An 18,454-nucleotide genomic window follows, 5' to 3' on the forward strand; every position below is an offset into this window, starting at 1 on the left:
ACGTTACATCCCAATGTCAAATCGATTAGATCGATTACAGGAAACATCGATGATGTTCGAGAATCGCAATGCGTAATTGCGAAATTCTACCGTATCATTGGCGTTGTGGTCTTTACTAAAGTTAAAATTATTCTGCGTGCATTTTATCGGAACGAAAATGCATCGCATAAGTTGTAAGAAGAAATAAAAATTTTTTTTCCCCGATTCTTTTCGTTGATTAAATAAAATTTTTACAAAAATATCACGTCTATAATGTTATTTTTTTAAACTTTGATCTAATTTTAAGTTACAATTTAGTAAATTTGATTTTTTTCAAGAATAAACTAGACACGAATCTAATCTGTTTTATCCTTATTCGATGTTAACAGTACTCAATGGTTCAAGCGTAGAGTCCGTTGAAAAACCAGTCATTTCTTTTCTGGTCGGTATTTCAGTTTCTGAGACACGAAATCCCATTTAATGTCCAATCTGTTCTATCTTTAGTCAGTGGTCAATGATAATGTATCCATTCTGTATCACCAGACAGATTCCTCGTCCTTTCTTGCCGTAAATTTCACCATGATCTTACGTTTCATCGCGACAGCGTCACAGACACCTCGTCTGTGGTGGTGTCTGTGGTGACAGCATCGTCATCAACAATCGGTATCATACCGTGTCAACTACCGTCTCAACATGTAGATTGTGATGTAGATGTCGCGAAAAGATGCTTCAGAAAAATAAGGAGATTGAAACGATACGATAGATCGAGAAGGTAAAAGAGTGTGAGTGATACTGCATGGTGGGACAGCGAGGATGGCTCATGGGATGGCGAGGTGGAAAGAAGAGGAGAGAGCATGAAAGAAAGAAAACGTTAAAAGTAGATGAAGACGGTTAGAATAATGGCGGAGAAGAAGATAGTGTATTGTGATATTTTTTTTTTACAACAGCTCGAAATTAAACTACTTGCAAATTGTGCAAGAGTGGCAAAAAGTATGTTCCAACGATTATCTCTTCTCCATTTTTGATTCAACGACTATCTTTGCGGACTTTACCACCGTCCCTGTGCTCGATTCTCTTAGGTCGCCATATTACTGTGTTGTGCTGTGTAGTATCGTTTTGTGTCGTGGACATTATCACTCTCGTACCAAGATCAAGACAAATATTTGAAATAGTTCGACGTATCGCTGTATTTTACGAGAAGTGAGAATAAAATCAACGGACATGATTTATACACGTAAATTTGTCTCTGTTAACCTATAGCGAATGAGTGAATCGAAGCGTCGATTCGATTGACATGAGGTGCATTTGTGGAAAGCAGTCGGCTGTCTATTCCGAAATGTAAGAGCAAGAGGAGAAAAAATCGGTGCTAAAGTGATCGTACCAATGTGCATATCGTTCATTTGTAATTATGTATATTCGCTATACGCATACGTCTATTTACGAGTCGTGTATTCGCTTGAGAGTACGTCGATATGAGCGATAATTGTGACAAAACGTTAATCACGAAGAAGATTATGTCTTGGAAAACGAAGTTTGTCTGCCGTCAACGCATTCTTTATGGCAAGAGGTACATAGGCTGGAGTATCTTTTTTCGACTCGTCGGCGCATAGCTGGTGCGGATGAACTTTTTAAGAGAGAAGAAAAATATTAAAGGGCTCTATATATATACGTTTGTATATATATACTCCCAATTAATTTATCCCTGTATCAGGGAAAACGAGGGTGTAACGAGACAGTGGCGCAGCGAGCACTCGATGCGCGACATTTCCTACTTGAGGTGTGTACTTGGTTGATGTATTACAGGTATTAGTAGTAGCTACATTTATTTCTCTTCCTCTTTTCTCTCTCTCTCTCGTACGTGCGCGCATGCACAATTATTATACTGACGCACATCTTTTATTTCCTGCTTCCCAGCAGTTTGATTTTTCAATTTCAAATACTTATTGTCAACCGCGTTACTTTCAACGATGATACGTCACGTTATTTCATTTTACATGAAATTTTAGAATTTAAAAATCGTAAAAATTAACGTTATTAAAGTACAAGATCGTATTTTTTGATGCTCGATTGATGTAAAGAGGGAAAGTTGGTTGACATTTGTATTATATTCATACATTGTATTCTTAAGAAACGAGAAGAAACAGCAGTTGGAACAAACGAGCGTTAGGCATCTTTGGAGAAAATACGCGGTTATAATTATTATATGGTCATTTGAAGGCCGAATTGGTATGTAAATTTCATCGAAAAATGAGCATAGATGCACTGTAATACGGCTTCGCCAATACATACGTTGGAATAACGTGTAAACTTGAAGAAAACAGCGAAATACATTCTCAGTCTCTTATCGCTCGCTTATCGCCATAGTCACAAGCTGGTGTAAATGTTAAGCAATGTCGAATCGATCCGGGCTTATCACTGCTGTGAATCGGTTTTAGAATATTTTTGAAAATGAGCAGAGCATTTTGCACGCCGAGTAGACTTTACTCGAAAAAGATTTACTTGGAAAGTATGAAAGGAGCTGTAATATATAAATATCCAATTTGAACGAAAAATTTGATCCGATGTTGATTACTGCAATGCGAACTCTAGTCGACTCTAGCGTAGATACATACATACGTACATATCTATGTACATTTCAGTGTTTCTAAAGTTTCTATCTTTTACGTACAAAACTACGCGATACTTTCAATTATTTCCGATGGCCGATGGAGCGACGATAATGTCTTCGACATTTTTAAATACGATAAAATTTAACTGTAGGATAAGACGAGAAAATAAAACAGGTTACCGAGTATGTTCGATTGTTGTACGTTGTACAATTTGTTACTTTGTCTCTTGAATCGACAAAAATGGTTTTCGGTTGGATCGGCCGGCGTCAGGAAAGGAACAGGGTTATTTTTTTCCTTTAAAGTTTAATGTCGATTTCATTTTGTAGCCGGCGGATTAAAAAGAGATTCAAGAGTAAACAAAGTTGAATCGACGTGACAAATTACTCGAATGAATCTCCCTTCCTTATAAGTATGAGTAATGTCGCATAAATAAATAAATGAAACAAATTTTTTTTAGCATTGTCATTTCGATCCGAGTAAATTATATCAAGAAAGTGTGTCGCGTTACAGAGAAAGTAGAATGGTTCGCTGTACATGATACATACTACATACTGGCAGTAGTATGCCTGTGCGCGAGTGCGCGCGTATGCAATATCTCACACAGTAGTATGCGTACGTGCGTATGTATATTAATTCCAATATATGTATATGTATATCGTGTATGCCTATAGTATACGGTATGATTGAAAAAGAGCTTACGACCGATACAACAGTTCTTACACGTGGTACGAGAGCAGATATGTATGTGAAAAGGAGAGATTTGTAAAGGGAAATTGTTGGGTAAATATTGTGCTACAACGTTGAATCGAGTACGAACGATTATCGAATTAGTCGAATTGCCCAGTTACTTGTGCTAAGTAGCAATGTTTTTCGCCGCGCTAGCTTTAGAATACACACTTGTAATATGAATGTACAATTACGCTAAGTTATTGGTTGTTTTTCAGGAAACGGCACAATGGCTGAGGACCGAAATAATTCCCAACGGTTGGTTAGGCAGGCGCACACGGTACGTAATAGCAAACGATCGTGCCAAACTTTGATTCGGTTTATTTTGGTGAACAAAGCTAGAAAACGCGCATTTTCAAGACGTAACGCGAGTCCGAGGAGAAGGAGAAATAGAAACGTTCAAAGCCACTGAGCCCATTTTCAAGTGTTTCACGATTAACATCCTCTATTTTATTTATTCATTTCAGACTTTCGATATTTCTCGATTAACAGCACGTCCATCGTTCATTTTCTTTCCTCTCTCCCTATATATATATATATATTTTTTTTTATACTTTTCTTTCTAGACAAGTTTTTTTTCTTACGACTTCCTTATCTGCACGTGTATCATTTGCACACTGTCATTGTCATTTTATTGCACTTGTACAAGAAGTAGGTCATCTCTCGCAAATTCCCAAATCGGTTTTCGTACAACCACAATATACAAAGTTACAAAAATCCATGGCAATCGGTGTGACGTGAAACTTACTCCTTCCGTTCTGTTCGTTTCTCTCCTCTTCTGTTTCTTTGGTTTCATTTTCCGCTCTTTTTGCTTGTCGTCTACCGGTACCGCGGCGGTTGATGGAGCACAACTGCAAAAAAAAAAAAAAGGGAGAAAGGACAGAGAGCAAGGATTAAGCTATAGAGAGATGGTAGCGTTCGAGCGTTAAAAAATGAAAGGATGTGACACAACCATCTTTGAGAATGGCGCATACATCCGTTGTATGTATGTGGACAGGATCGCGTCACGATTGTCGTCAGTCAGTTCGTCTCGAGATTGAAGAAGAGAAAGAATAGAATTTCTTTCAGATAGAACACGGTTCACCACCACCGCCGCCGCCGCCAACATCAGCACTTTCAACAGGGTCAGGCGGTGTCGGGGCAACAGTGGCTGGTGCGATAGGGGCAACAGCAAACGTTCAACAATACAGTAATTCGCCACCGCGAGGTCCGCGAACGTTGCTGCTACGCCGCGGTGAAAATGGTTTTGGTTTTACTCTTCGCCATTTCATCGTTTACCCGCCAGAGTCCTGCTGTGTAAATATTCATTTGAGATAAAGATAGTAATTTTGTTTACTCGACGCCGGTTTTCACATTCGCTTCGATAACGAATGAATTTTCGTTGCTAGATGCTGCCAGGACACGAACGAACGAGGATAGACGAGCCGATGGATACGATATTCGTGAAACAGGTACGGGGAAATTCGCCAGCAGCCGAAGCAGGCTTACGTACAGGGGACAGGGTCGTTTCCGTCGATGGGAAACCAACACGCGGTGAACAATACGCAAAGGTGGTTCAACGTATCCAGCAGGCTGGACCGTGGTTACGACTTCTCGTAGTGTCCAAAGAGGACGATATTCTGCAAAGATATTTCGGCGAAACTGCTCATAATCCTGAAACCAATCAACGACCGCGTCTTCGTTCCCCGGAAAGGGGTGGGCACAGGCAACGTAGATCGGTCAGCATGATACCCGGTTTGTCGCCAAGAACGAGACAATCCTGGGTTTGTTCCCTGCGATGTTCAATGCCGACACCGTTCTGTCACGACCAAGACTCACCTCGGCAACTGATCGACGATAGCGTTCCCGTAGGAGTCATCGATAAACATCAACAACAGTTGCAACGAAATATCGGCAAATCGAACAATTTTGTTGGAACTCTGTCTAGAATACACGAAAATGTTACGAGCGCCGGCACGTTACTCCCTGGTGAAAGACAAACGATGGATACAAAGAATGGTACTTCTTCTTCTTCTTCTTTGCCTTCGTCTCCTGGGCCGGAGAAGAAGGTAAATGACAAATTTCCAATACTGCCGCAAGGGCTTCAAATTGTGTCGAAGCGAGCGAAGCAGTTCGAGTCCGGACGATTGTTAAGCGACGACGACGAACCAACTGGCGATCGCATCAGCCTCTACAAGAGCGAGCTGTCGAGATTGTCGACCAAGCATAGCGTACCAAACGTTGCCGTTAGAAGAAGAGAATTCGAATCGAAAGCCGAAGCTCAAGAACCAAGAAGAGTATTACCTGTGCCAATCAGGGAAACGAAATCCTTGGATAATGGTAAATTCCCCGATTTGTTCTTTTTTCTCTCTCTCTCTCTCTCTCTCTCTCTCTCTCTCTCTCTCTCTCTCTCTCTCTCTCACTCTCTCTCTCTTTCTCTCTGTTCCATTTCAAGTACTTTTATCGNTCTCTCTCTCTCTCTCTCTCTCTCTCTCTCTCTCTCTCTCTCTCTCTCTCTCTCTCTCTCTCTCTCTCTCTTTCTCTCTGTTCCATTTCAAGTACTTTTATCGCGAAATTACGATTTACGAATAAACGAAGATAAATGCTTGGACATTGTCTATTGTTAATGTGCCACTGTAAATATTTAGGTAGCGGATTAAAAGGAAACAGAATAATACCTGTAGGCAGCAAACACATCCACTGTGAACCACCAATCAACTATAACACGCTAGAAGGTAGAAGAGAGAGTTGATTCAATTAAATGTTGCGTTTGCCACTGTAATTCTCTCCCCCTTCCATCTCTCTCTCTCTCTCTCTCTCTGTCTCTTTTTTGTTCGCTCACTCACTCACTCAGTCAGTCATCCACCCTCCCTTTCAATCCCTCTCTGTCCTGATATCACCATCACTCTCAATTGTACACCCTTTCTCCTCCTTGATTTTTGTATTATTCCAGCGTCCATCGCACGCCTTTTAATGCTGTGCTGGTACATTGTTCTGGTCAAGCACGAAATTTATGTGTTTCATTGGTATACACGTTTTTGTACAATACTAACAACTTTAAACATTGATCCAGTTTCTCAAGAATGCCATTCTAATGTCTTGCAATTTTTGCATGATTTATGTAGAGACATCAAGTCCGCGAATCGCAGACGGAGAAAAAGTACGGCCGAGGATTCGTAGCAACAGCGCCGAATCGTGGGAATCGACGGGTGCGAGTAATTTGTTAAGTACCGTTAGACATCACTGGTTTCAGCGACAAGACGATACCGAGCGAAAGCGAGATACGAATGGAAACGACAGTAGTGTTTACGGTGATCCAACCAACATTCGTGATGGGAACGAGAAAGTCGTCGAGAAGGGAATTAGAAGGCAGCAGCAGCAGGATGGTTACGCGCAGATGATTAAAACTGAATCTGGTTAGCTTTTCCGTATTGTTCTACTTTGTTTTTCTTCTGTAAATTACATTGTCGTCTCGCGTTTTGAATAACTAGAGAAAAGAAGTATAATTGATTAATCATTTTTGAATGATTTGAAGGTGTACTGCTACCGGATAACGACATACATAATAACGAGGTTGTATTCAGGCGGCAAAAGAATACGCAAATTGGTAAATATTTAATCGAATATCGGCAAATTTAACGAATCAAACAAATTGATTTGTTCGTCGAAGGAATTGTTTATGTTTATGTTTGTTTTCTTTCTAACAGACGAAGATCGTGCCACAAGAAGAGTGTCCTACTTGAAAGCAACTTGGGGCGAGCGGATCCATGTCGACAGTGATTTAGAACTAAGCGATTCCGAGCCTATCACCCATAGTTGTAGAAGGTAAGCTGAGGAGATGTCAAACAATAGGAAAAACTCTTTTGCTTTAGATTTAATCACGTATGTCGTGTATTTTCTCTCTCTCTCTCCCCTCTCTCTCCTGTCCTACCTTCACCTCCTCTCTCTCTCTCTTTTCTCTCTCTCTCTCTCTCTCTCTCTCTCTCTCACTCATATGTACGGGGTATATCGTTCTTTCACGGTGTTTGGGGTATGGACCACTTGTCTATCGTAGAATATCGTAGCTCATTCGCGAGTATACATCAAGTTCTTCCTCCGTCCATATTTTCAGCATTCATAAGAGATGGCGGCTACCGCTACTTCCAAACGATATAGCATCGCTGCGTCGCATCTTCGAGGAAGTGACTCAATCGACAAGTTTAAACAAAAATATTAATCGGTGAGGATAGTACTACGCAGAGTTGGAGAGAAGAGTAGTGGGATGGTGTCAGGGGCAAGAGGGAAACGTTCGTTTGTCCCACTCTCGTCGGACAAAATAATTACATACATTTGAGTATATGGTATATAATAATATTGAGATAGTCCCAATTTATTACAACCGGTCGGACCCACTCGTCTTCTTTTCAGCTCTACAGAGTACACGTTGAGAAAATCACAAAGATGCTGTATTCTGTTTTTTAAAACCGTTTAATCTTTTACCGCGTATCTAAACGTGTATGTAATATATTTCCTCGTTACTGATTGCGATTGGCCGCAACCTATTAATACCTCGATCGCTCGGTTTGATTGCTTCGTTTCTAACCATGGTAATCACTAATCTCTAACCATTCGTGTTTGTAGAAACGCGTGTTAATTATCTCGAATATGTACCACCCTCGATGTTTCTCTGTATTTGTATTTATAGCTGGCAGACATTGTTGCTTCGAAGTAGAATTCTATGATTGAAGGTGGTGGTAATGAAAGATGGAAGAAAAGAGACTCGCATTGTAGTCTGAAGTATGTCCATCTCTTTTTGCTCTTTCCGCTGTTTTCGCTCTCTTCGCTGTATCGATAGAGCCTTATCGTTTACTACAATTAGCGTGAAAAAAGAAACGTGGTTTCTTGATCAATTAGATGAATAGTTGACAGTGGTTGATGCATTGGAAAAGAATGCCCCATGAATTTTTCAGCGGCAGTACCATCTGTCCCGGTCGAGAAGCAGCTATTGACATTGTAAAAGATGTCGGACAAGTGGAACGGGAGGGACCTCTACATGTCAAATTTACTGTACTTGATGGCAAGGTGAAGATATACGTGATATATGCATATATAGGCCCATAATGGCCATACACGATTATCATATAATTATTATACATATATATAATCAGTTGCACATATAATTATACATATAATCAATTGCATTTGATCGTGTTACCTATTCACTACGTCTTGTTATATTTCAGCGATCTTCCGATCGTTCGTGGAAACAACTATGGGGCGTCCTTCGTGGACCGATTCTCTTCTTTTACAAGGATCGTCAAAATCAGGTATTTAGAAAACACTACGAAAACTATCGAACCATGTTGATTAAATTTTCGACTTTGTTCTGTTTTTTTATTCCGTAAAATATATGATTCCTTTTGATTGTTTTTAGAGTCCTTCGTTATCCTACGATGGTGAAAACGTAGCTCAAAGCGTAGATGTGAGATGCTCGCTCGTAGATATCGCGGAAGATTATACGAAACGCAAACATGTACTACGGTTGGCGAATCCAAACGCAGAGGTTCTACTACAGACTGAAGACGCAGCGTCCATGGCACTTTGGTTACGAGCCCTGCACGAGCATGCTGCTGCAGAAAAACCGTCCGTAAGTTCAAAACGTTGTACACGTTACAATTTGTACAATATCAACAGTATAATTTATAAACTAATCTTGTAATCGTGATCTTTGTAACAAATTACTTAGCTTCGTTGGTGTAGCTTCGTTTTGTTTTGTATTTTAGGAAATTACCCATAATAGTACTTTGAAGCAGCAAGCCGTTCCGCAGACTCCAGGTCCAACTAGCAGTTCTTCGACATCTCAAACGACCACCAGTACTAGTCCAATGACAATGTCGAGTGGTAGTGGTAGCGCTGGTCAACGATTAAGTCCTCTCCCAGGACATAAAGGCATCAAAAAATTAACCTCGTTCAGGAACAGATCTCCGACTGGACAATCTCCGATAAACAAAACTCGGAAACCGAGTCAAACGATCGACAGTTTGGTTTCTCCAAAGACCAAGACATGGAAAGGTAGAGTCGCGAAACAATTGCGAAGAATGCACGGTCAAACAGGATCTCCTTCCTCGCCAACAACGCAACTGCCGCCAGAAGGTGCTACGTTCAAAGTACCGCTCGAACTCTGTCCACCGGTAATTCTATTTCTCTGTCTATCATCTCTCTGTCTCTAACCCTCTTGTATTTTCTTCCCTTTATTCTCGATGATAGATTTTCTTTTACTAGGCTCGTATTGTAATCGATCAGTTAAATTTTTTTTGTTCTTAAATCAGTCATCTTTCTCGGAATATGTGCCACTGATCGTTGAAATGTGCACGAGCATCGTTGAAGCGAGAGGTCTCGAAGTTATCGGCATCTACAGAGTGCCCGGTAACACTGCTGCTATTTCCCAGTTAACAGACAGCGTGAACAAAGGATTTGAAAATATCAATTTGCAGGTAAAACGTCATCGATAGTTATCAATCTACTAGAAATTGTAACAGTATAGATTATTCAGCACTTATTTGCCCCCACTGCTTTTAGGATCCCAGATGGAGCGACGTAAATGTAATATCTTCTCTGCTCAAGTCGTTCTTCCGACAACTACCGGACTCGTTGCTCACCTCGGAGTTGTACCCAATGTTTATCGATGCGGATAAAGTCGAAGATCCCCAAAGAAGAATGACAACGATAAGAAAGTTACTGAGAGATCTTCCGGAACATCACTTCGAAACTCTCAAGTATTTGATGTTTCATTTAAAACGAATAGTCGAACACAGCGAGATCAATAAGATGGAGGCGAAGAATTTGGCCATTGTGTTTGGCCCTACGTTGGTTAGAGCGAGTGGTTCCAGAGACAATATGGTTACTATGGTTACTGACATGTCCCACCAATGTCGGATTGTCGAAAGCTTGTTGAACAACGTATGTACGACATTCTCAAACGCGAATCCTTTTGCGACTGGAATATTAATGATTACGTATCCGATGACAGGTGGACTGGTTCTTTTCGGACGATGATTTGGACGATTTAAGCAGATTGAGCGTGAATCTTAGTCTTCCAGCTGACACTAGCGAGATCGAGACTACAACCTCTAATAATCATAATCTTTTGTTGAATAACATTCAGAAAGTCGAAGGTACGATTTCTAATTTATCACGTTTTAATTTTTGACCGTTCGTCTCTCGTACATGTGTGTGTGTATATATGTATGTACATGTACGATTGTACGTTGTAATTTTCGTTTTAATGCAATTGGAAATGAAATAGGAGTACGCGAAATGGCATCTGCCAAGGACATCGTGTCGTCCATCATATCTGCCGCTAATCGAAAAATACAAAGAAGGAGGAAATGTCAGGATGAGACGGATAACGAAAGTCACGAAGTCGATAAGGTTTGGTTTCATGTGAGAAATATGATAGTAGTTGATAGTACTTGTACGTACTTGCGTCTTGCCGATCTATATATATATATATATATATATATATATATATATATATATATATTTACTTAGATATATATCGAGGCATATTGTGAGATTGTAAAACGATTGTAACTTGATCGCGTTTGTTTCATATTTAGCTGAGGATGAAGCAAGAGGCAGAGAATCTTCAAAATCGGCGAAGTATGGCATTGAACGAGAGGCAATGTTCGGTCAGTGAAATCGTTTTAATGCACGAAAGTCAGAATCAGTTGAATCGTTCGGCCGATCGTTCGGAACGGTCACCGATGCTCGACGAGACTGCCAGCACAGATATCGTCGGTGGTTCCGACGGTATAACCGACTGCACCATCAATTCTCACGATTGCGTGTTAAAGTGCAGCCACGGTGACGTTCCCTCGGACAAATCAAACAAATATTTAAACCGTATGATAGAGTCGGCTCCATCGATTCAGTCGAGTCATCGCTCGGCCGTCTCGTCGGCTTCCGAGTCCTCCCGACTCTCTAGCGAGACTGGCCTGAGCTGCTTCGACGCAAGTTCGACGCTTTCGAGCGCTTCGAACGACACGAAACAAAGCAACGACGAGGTCACGATAAGAACGTACGCTGGATTGAGCGCGTCTACGCAAGAACGTATACGAAGGTTCGAGCAAGAAACAAAGGCGATGTTGCAGCGGGATCGGAATCGACAGAGACGAGAAGCGGAGAGGAGAGAAGAAGAGCGACGGAGAATCGAGATGGAATGGCAGTTGGCTAAACGTGAAATGGAGAACGACGATCTACTCGACAACATAGTAGATACGACTGTGACACCTGCTGCTACGTACCTTTCGCCAGCAACGCGGCTTTCTAGTTTTAACGATAGGCTCACCGATAAATCTTTCCTCGATATCGGCTCCCGATCGACCGCTCGAATGCCGCCTCTCTCGATCGCTGTGCAGCAACAGCCAACACCCGTTAGACGAGTGTCGCAGCTTGCGAACGAATCTGAGACGATTCTGCCCTCGGAGAACGTTTCCAACACCAGTACAAAGAAACTGAAAACCGACAGTTTGGAGGTAAGATTTCCAATTTGATTCGATTTAAAATTTGACCTGGCAATTTTTTCTTGGACTACTACACTACAGGTTTCTTCTCCTTTTTTTTTTTTTTTTTTCTGTTTTGAACTTTTTAGCAAACTTTGGAACAATCTCCAACGCTACCGCCAATTCGTTATGGCAGTTTGGATTCTTTACACGAAACGCACAACGTTTCTCAGTCGTCGCCTTCGCCAACCAATCAGCAACGAAAACCTCTTTCGAGCGATGTCTCGGATGACGGTTAGTATCGATATATCAACAATATTTCTGTGGTATTCGTATCGTGTCAGTATTCTTGTTTTATCTTTTTCTAAATTGGAAGCTAAAGCGTGAGAAGCTTGTCTCTTCGAGTCTCTGGGTGTATATTTCGTTGTTGGGTGAACATTCTGAATTTATTATTCCGTAATTGTCCAAGTACGTACGAGTCGGGAAAAGAGGGACGTGTACGCGATACGAATGTTCGTCGTTAGCGTTAGCGTTAGCGTTTTGGCCCTGAAAGTTACCGCGAAACGTGAACTCCCATCCCATCTATGTATTATTTATTCTCTTTATATTTTTCTCTATGTAACGTTGCTTCTGACGCTCTTGGTGAGTGTAGCTGGATCTTGTTTCCTACAGTGGACTCAGAAGATTCTGACTATTAACAGAAAACTTTCTAGGTACTCTTTGCCTGTAATCTTGGTATTGTTTAAATCTTAAAATTTTATGAGTAACTTTACGATAGATTGCACGATAGATGCATACGGTCATTTTCTTTAACATCGACGTCTTGTCGATGTTTCAAAGCTGTTCTTTTTCTTCTATTTTCCTTCGTCTCTTTCTTTCTGCCGTTACTTGTTGTTATTATTTTCTTTTTTTTTTTTTTCTGCTGAAAAGCCGATGATACAACGTTGGACGGTGAAACGACGGCACACTACACTTTGCGTAGATCGAAAGCACTTTTCCTTTTTTTTCTACGAGTTTCTTTCTACTTGGTTCACAATATTCTAAACTTCGTAGCAGTTTGAAACAGTCTTGTTTCTTTTCTTTCTTTAGTATCTGTATTTTCTGCATGTAAATTGATTGAAACTTAATTAATAAAAACGTAACGATTGCAACGCTACGAAACGTTTCAACGTGTGCGCACTGACGATTGGTGATCGATGTGTTTAGTTTCTTCTCGAGTCAGGTTTCAATCGCTATGAAACATGCATTAGGCTGTTTCCACTTTCCACAGGAGCAATCTTTCTTCGCATCTGCATGTAATTACACGTACACGTGTATATATATATATATTAAGAACGATAACGTCGACAAAATGGAGAAAGAAAGAAAGAAAGAAAGAAAGAAGGCTATTCGTCAAATATCGCAGCTTGACCGCTTGCGCGCTCAATTATTTGCTTTGATGTTGGCGTTGAAACTGCCTCCTGCTCGTTCTTCGAACGAGTCTCACCTAAACTCTCGGTGTATTACCTCCTGTAGTATCTGTGAATTAGATGTGATTGTGCAGTATATCTTAAACGCATAAAAAATATCTCTTTGTGGTTTACCGTATCTTCCTTTTTTATTTTTTCTTCTTTTTTCTATCACGAATGAATATCGGTCGCTTTAGACCGAATGCGACGAGTATGCGTGCGAGCGTACATGGGTGTTTGTGGCTGCGTGCGTGGGTGCGAATGTGTTTCTTTCTTAAATTGGACCAACAACCTCGAAACCTTCGAGAGAAATGATAAATGATAAAAAGCGAACCAGTGAAAGATCGATCGACTTGAAAAAGAAAACGTAATGGTAGTAGTAGTGGCAGCAGCAGTAACAGCAACAGTAGCAGCAGCAGCAGCAGCAGCAGCGATGGTCTCTGCTGACACGAAGCGAAAGGGGAGAAACAAGACAAACGATGGAAGAGTGTAGAAGGGATGGAAATGGAAAAGATGGCGGCGGAGGATATGATACGAGATGATACACGTACGTTAGTATTGTATAGAGATTGGATTGGGGGTGGTGATGGATGGAGAAAAGGCCGAGAGGGTGTAAAAGCGTAGAAGAGGGGCAGGGGCAGGCTCCTCGCTTTCGTACTCGTTCGTTGGTTTGCTCGTTTTGTCACTTGGCAGATGCTACACACTGCAGTGTTAGTACATGGTCGTCTGAATAGGATGTCGATTATGACGATGCGAATGCGTTGAACACTCTTAGGCAAACGGCAAATCCCGGTTTCTGGTGGTACATATCGTCTCACCTGCACGGTACCGCAAGCCCCACTGGTCCCGCCTCGAAGACACCGGGCCCATCGCCAATGCCAATGTCAATGCCAATATCAATGCCGATGTCCGTGCCAATGCCAATGCCAATGCCAATGCCAATGTCGATGCCGATGCCGATGCCGATGCCGATGCCGATGCCGATGCCGATGCCAGGGCGAATGCAAGTGCCAGTGTCAGTGTCAGTGTCAGTGTCAGTGTCAGTGTCAGAGTCAAAGTCAAAGTCAGAGTCAGACGCAGCCGACATCGATGTTGTGCAACGATCATCGGCACCCTCCTCCACGGGGGTGTCACCGGCCTCGGAGCCCCCCGGGTCTCGATTCTCGGGATCTGTCGAACCGATCGAGCAGTCACCACCGCGAGGGGTGTCCTCGGGCTCAGGGGTCGGATTGTCTTCCAAGACTTTAAACAGATTCCTTCGAGGTAAATTACTTGGTCCGCCGACAGGAATATGTACCAAGTCGCAAACTGCTCGACTATGGTTGTCACTCGCTCACACGAATGGCTTTTACACTCTTTATTTCTGCTAAACGCACGTTTAACAAAGTTTTATTTTCTTCCATCTCTATCTCTTTCTCTCTCTCTCTCTCTCTCTCGTTGTTCAATCACTTCTCCGTGATCTTCACTCGATTTTCGTTTGTTGGTTAACGCAATGGCTAACTATTTGTCTATCCGCCTGCCTGTTATCTATTATATTTCTCCGCTTTCAACGAACGTTACTTTCTGTCGATGAAAATCTCTATGGATGTTACGATTATTCTTTCCTGTATCTTTCTTTTTTCTTTTTTTTTTCAAGTCTTATTTCTCTCTATCTCTCTCTCTCTCTCTCTGTCTCTCGTACATACATGCGTGTATGTATGTACATCTTTTTTCTAAAGTGAAGAAGGAACAAATTACATTTTCTGTTACTGTTATTATGCTGTCTTGTCGCTGCTTCACGATTATTCGATTCATGTACCTCCATCTCTCTGTACACGTCAAACGCGCAAGTATCGACGAAAGTATCCCATTTTCCTTTGAGTTTTTCACGTTTTTTGTCCCCGTGTTTCCCAACGAATCGTACCTTTGTTACCCCTGCTCTCTTCGCTTCGATAAAGATACTACTAATCAATGGAGATGTCAATAGCTTAATCGTAACTGAGCTGAGAGACGAGCCAACGGATGGAGACAGCTGGCATGGAAGAACAAGCGAGGCAGGAATAGCCGGATAGGACTGAACGAACATGCGACAGTAGTTGACGAACGATCAGTCGTATCAGTTGCTTGCAACAGTTATCCGACGCTGTGGCGAGATCGACGAGAGAAATGCCGAGTTTGTGCAAAATGCAATTGTTAGATTTGTAGTTGCTGTTTCATTCGCCTAAACGTTGCCTTCCTAACGAACGTTTCAAGCTCGTTATCACGCTCGTTATGCAAACGACTATGGTTTTGTTTTTTGCGGTCGAGAACGATCACGACCACTTCGTTCAATGCTTTGTGTGTATGTGTACGTGCGCGCGCGCGCGTGTGTGTATGTGTGTGTGTGTGTGTTTTTCTCGTTGAAACCGTTCGCTTCCGATTAGTACAAAGTATTAGTACAGGTATCGTCTCATTGCCGGTAGGATGGGTGCACGTGTTTCTATTAAAGCGACTCGATTGGATTGCAGGTAGTGATCTGTTGACTAGCTTGACGACCACGTTCGATCGTAAATGGAAGTCCCTGGTAAACTCGTCGAATCAAACCATTCGTGGATTCACTATGGAAAATCTGTCTCTCAGCGACGAGGATGCCGCGATAACGCGAGACTCGCAAAACTTGCGGAATCAACGAGGAGGTGGCGACGTTGGTGGACGGGGAGGTGGATTACGAGACGAGAAAGAGAAACGCAAAACAACCGGCCCGCGATCCTGTTCTGCTGAAACTTATCGAGATCCAAGCCTCCATAAGACGTCTGTCGATAAGCATCAATACGTTCGTCAGAAAAATGCAAGTATACACACTCTGAATCTGTGTGAATTAACAAAATTGAATTAAAATGTAGTGTAATAGTTGGCGTGTAGTCGTCAACATCCATAGAACATACGCTCAAGCATGTGTCAGTTCAATTCATAGCATTGCTTGTTTCACTCAGGATGCTCCGGAAAAGGACACGGATTCATCGGTGACGGAGAATAGCGGCATGGTCGATCGACCGGACAATATCGACGTACCGGATAACGATCGAAGCGCTATCGTACGAAAAAGGATCGAGTTGAAACAGCAAGAGCAATTGCGATCGAGCAAGGAGATGACGATGACGACAACAACGACAACGACGACGACGACGACAACGACAACGACAACAACGGCGTCGTCTTCGACGGTGACGGTGACGGTGACAACGACGGCGGAGGCGACGGTGACAGCGGCAACGACGACGGCAACGTCGACGACTTCAACGACGACAACGACAACAACGACGCCGACACCGACAACAGCAGGCTACGAAGCGAGTTTAACTGCAAACGAGGCGCAAGAGTGCTGCAAGCCCGAAAAAGAAACGTCGATGTTGGCGCAAAACGGTGGTGGCAAAGCGATCGATGGCGCGAAAGATCTCCGACACGATGTCGACTCGGCGAATTACTCCAACAAGCTCGAAAAATTCGAGAGCCTGACAAATTTCGAAGTCAGATCGCGACTGAAGAGATCGGAATCCTTGAACAAGAGATCCGAGAATACCTCGTCCAAGTTGAAGAGATCGGAAAGTTTGAACAAACATTCTGTGGAGAGGCTCTCGTCCCCGACCAATGGCAAACTGAAGCGATCCGAAAGTTTGAACAAGCATTCGGAGAGATCCGATTCTCCGAATAGCAAGTTAAAGCGATCCGAGTCATTGACAAAAACTGAGAAAACTGAATGTAATATTAGTAAGAGGCGGCAGTCGGTTAGGAAAGACGGCGCGACGAAATTGAAACGAAAGAATGGTATGCCCGAACGATCGATCAAACGTCGGCACACTGTAGGCGGTACCAAGGATTTCGACAAGGTGCATTGGTTGGATAACAAATTGCAGGTCGAGGCTGAGAAAGTAGTTAGAAACGAGTATAGGCCGAAGAAAAGTCAATTGAGAACAAGTTCTCCGGATTTAAGTACCGCTCGCATCGGACTCACCGACGCTAGTTTTCTTATCGAGGTCAGTTTTCGTGGCCCGAGCAACGTCGTTTTCAACGTGACTAATGCCCGCCCGCAGTCCTTGCCGGATACTAGCTTGGCTTCCAAAGTGTATAAAGTACCCCTCGAGAGTCATGTCTAATAATGCATGCGCAATGCATCTGCCAAACCTGTCTGTAAGGTACGTTGCAACGAAGAAGGAAAGCACGTAAGCACGTAAACGTGACTGCGAAAGATGAAAAGAATATCGCAAATATCAATATTTCGCTCATTCAGCGTAACGCGTCGTAACGTTTCGTTTCTTTTTCACTGATTGTGAAAGCATTTATATTATATCGCAGCCTGTCAATTATTATACCGTACTTGTAAATCGTGCGCGAATCTGTGCAATCTTTTTTGTACATATATAATGTATGTAGACTATACAGTGGAATTAGCAACTGATCACTCTAAACGTTGTAGTAAGTGGTGCGCGTATTATGTATGTATGCATGTGGCTTTTATCCTGCGTATACCGTACGTATATGTATGTTGCGTATTCTTCATATCGTTACAACAGAATAATAATGGTGGAACAAGCGTTATAATCCATAAGTTTTCTATTTCTTACGAGTGGAATAACCGAGAATACGATACGATTAAACGCATCGGCTGTGTGATGTCGGTCAATTTCATCGACATTTATCATCTGTCTATACTATTTTAGACATATGCGTATACGTATACGTATACGTATGCAACGATTCGCCAACCATGTTGCTCGTCTTTCCAGAACGAGTACTATTCGTTTCATCGTTTATAAACCCGTGTTAAACGAACTGGAAATCTTTGTCCGTTTAACAGGAGCGAGCACGGGAATGCAGGCGAACCGTAATATTCTGTTTGCTTGAGCAAACGTGGTTTCGTTGTTAAAAGTGTTGATCGATCGATCGATCGATCGATCGATCGATAAGGCCGTTAAATCATGTAGGGCAGCTTACGAGCTTGACAATCTTAGAATTGTAAGACTTTCTTAGACTTGTAAATACATGTAGACATTACGTATTTACGTATGTAAACAAGTGAAATTGTAGGAATCGACGATAAAGCGATATTTATTTTAAATCCGTAACAATCGTGATACTATTATTTATTGAATACGCGAGATACCTGGAATTGGAACTAGTATGTACTATCTATAAATACGTGGTATCAAATTTGTAAATAAATCTTATATATTGCTAAATTAAAAAGCTAGTTCAACATGTTAATTGGTAATGT

The 18,454-nt window shown here is 42.0% G+C and overlaps 1 protein-coding gene across 4 annotated transcripts; it reads left to right on the forward strand.

The window, feature by feature from the left end:
* The first annotated feature begins 512 nt into the window (after positions 1-512).
* On the forward strand, positions 513-18,444 carry LOC122536549 (serine-rich adhesin for platelets). 4 transcript variants are annotated; one of them, XM_043668984.1, is made up of 23 exons: positions 513-1,756; positions 3,533-3,594; positions 4,371-4,610; positions 4,703-5,633; positions 5,942-6,028; positions 6,419-6,709; positions 6,829-6,900; positions 7,001-7,118; positions 7,405-7,512; positions 8,243-8,354; positions 8,516-8,599; positions 8,707-8,919; positions 9,056-9,463; positions 9,602-9,766; positions 9,852-10,232; positions 10,303-10,447; positions 10,579-10,703; positions 10,892-11,809; positions 11,926-12,070; positions 12,429-12,489; positions 14,000-14,487; positions 15,711-16,030; positions 16,176-18,444. In XM_043668984.1, the coding sequence occupies exons 2-23, from the start codon at positions 3,544-3,546 to the stop codon at positions 17,334-17,336; spliced, it is 6,624 nt and encodes a 2,207-aa protein (XP_043524919.1). In that variant the 5' UTR covers positions 513-1,756; positions 3,533-3,543; the 3' UTR covers positions 17,337-18,444. The 4 variants fall into 4 exon arrangements, with proteins under 4 accessions (XP_043524919.1, XP_043524920.1, XP_043524922.1 ...); XM_043668985.1 differs by having other exon boundaries at positions 4,383-4,610; positions 6,998-7,118; XM_043668987.1 differs by having other exon boundaries at positions 514-1,756; positions 4,383-4,610.
* The last annotated feature ends 10 nt before the right edge of the window (positions 18,445-18,454 follow it).

This window comes from Frieseomelitta varia, unplaced genomic scaffold (genome assembly GCF_011392965.1).
Source record: "Frieseomelitta varia isolate USP_RPSP 00005682 unplaced genomic scaffold, Fvar_1.2 scaffold_850, whole genome shotgun sequence".
Classification (NCBI taxonomy): Eukaryota; Metazoa; Arthropoda; class Insecta; order Hymenoptera; family Apidae; genus Frieseomelitta; species Frieseomelitta varia.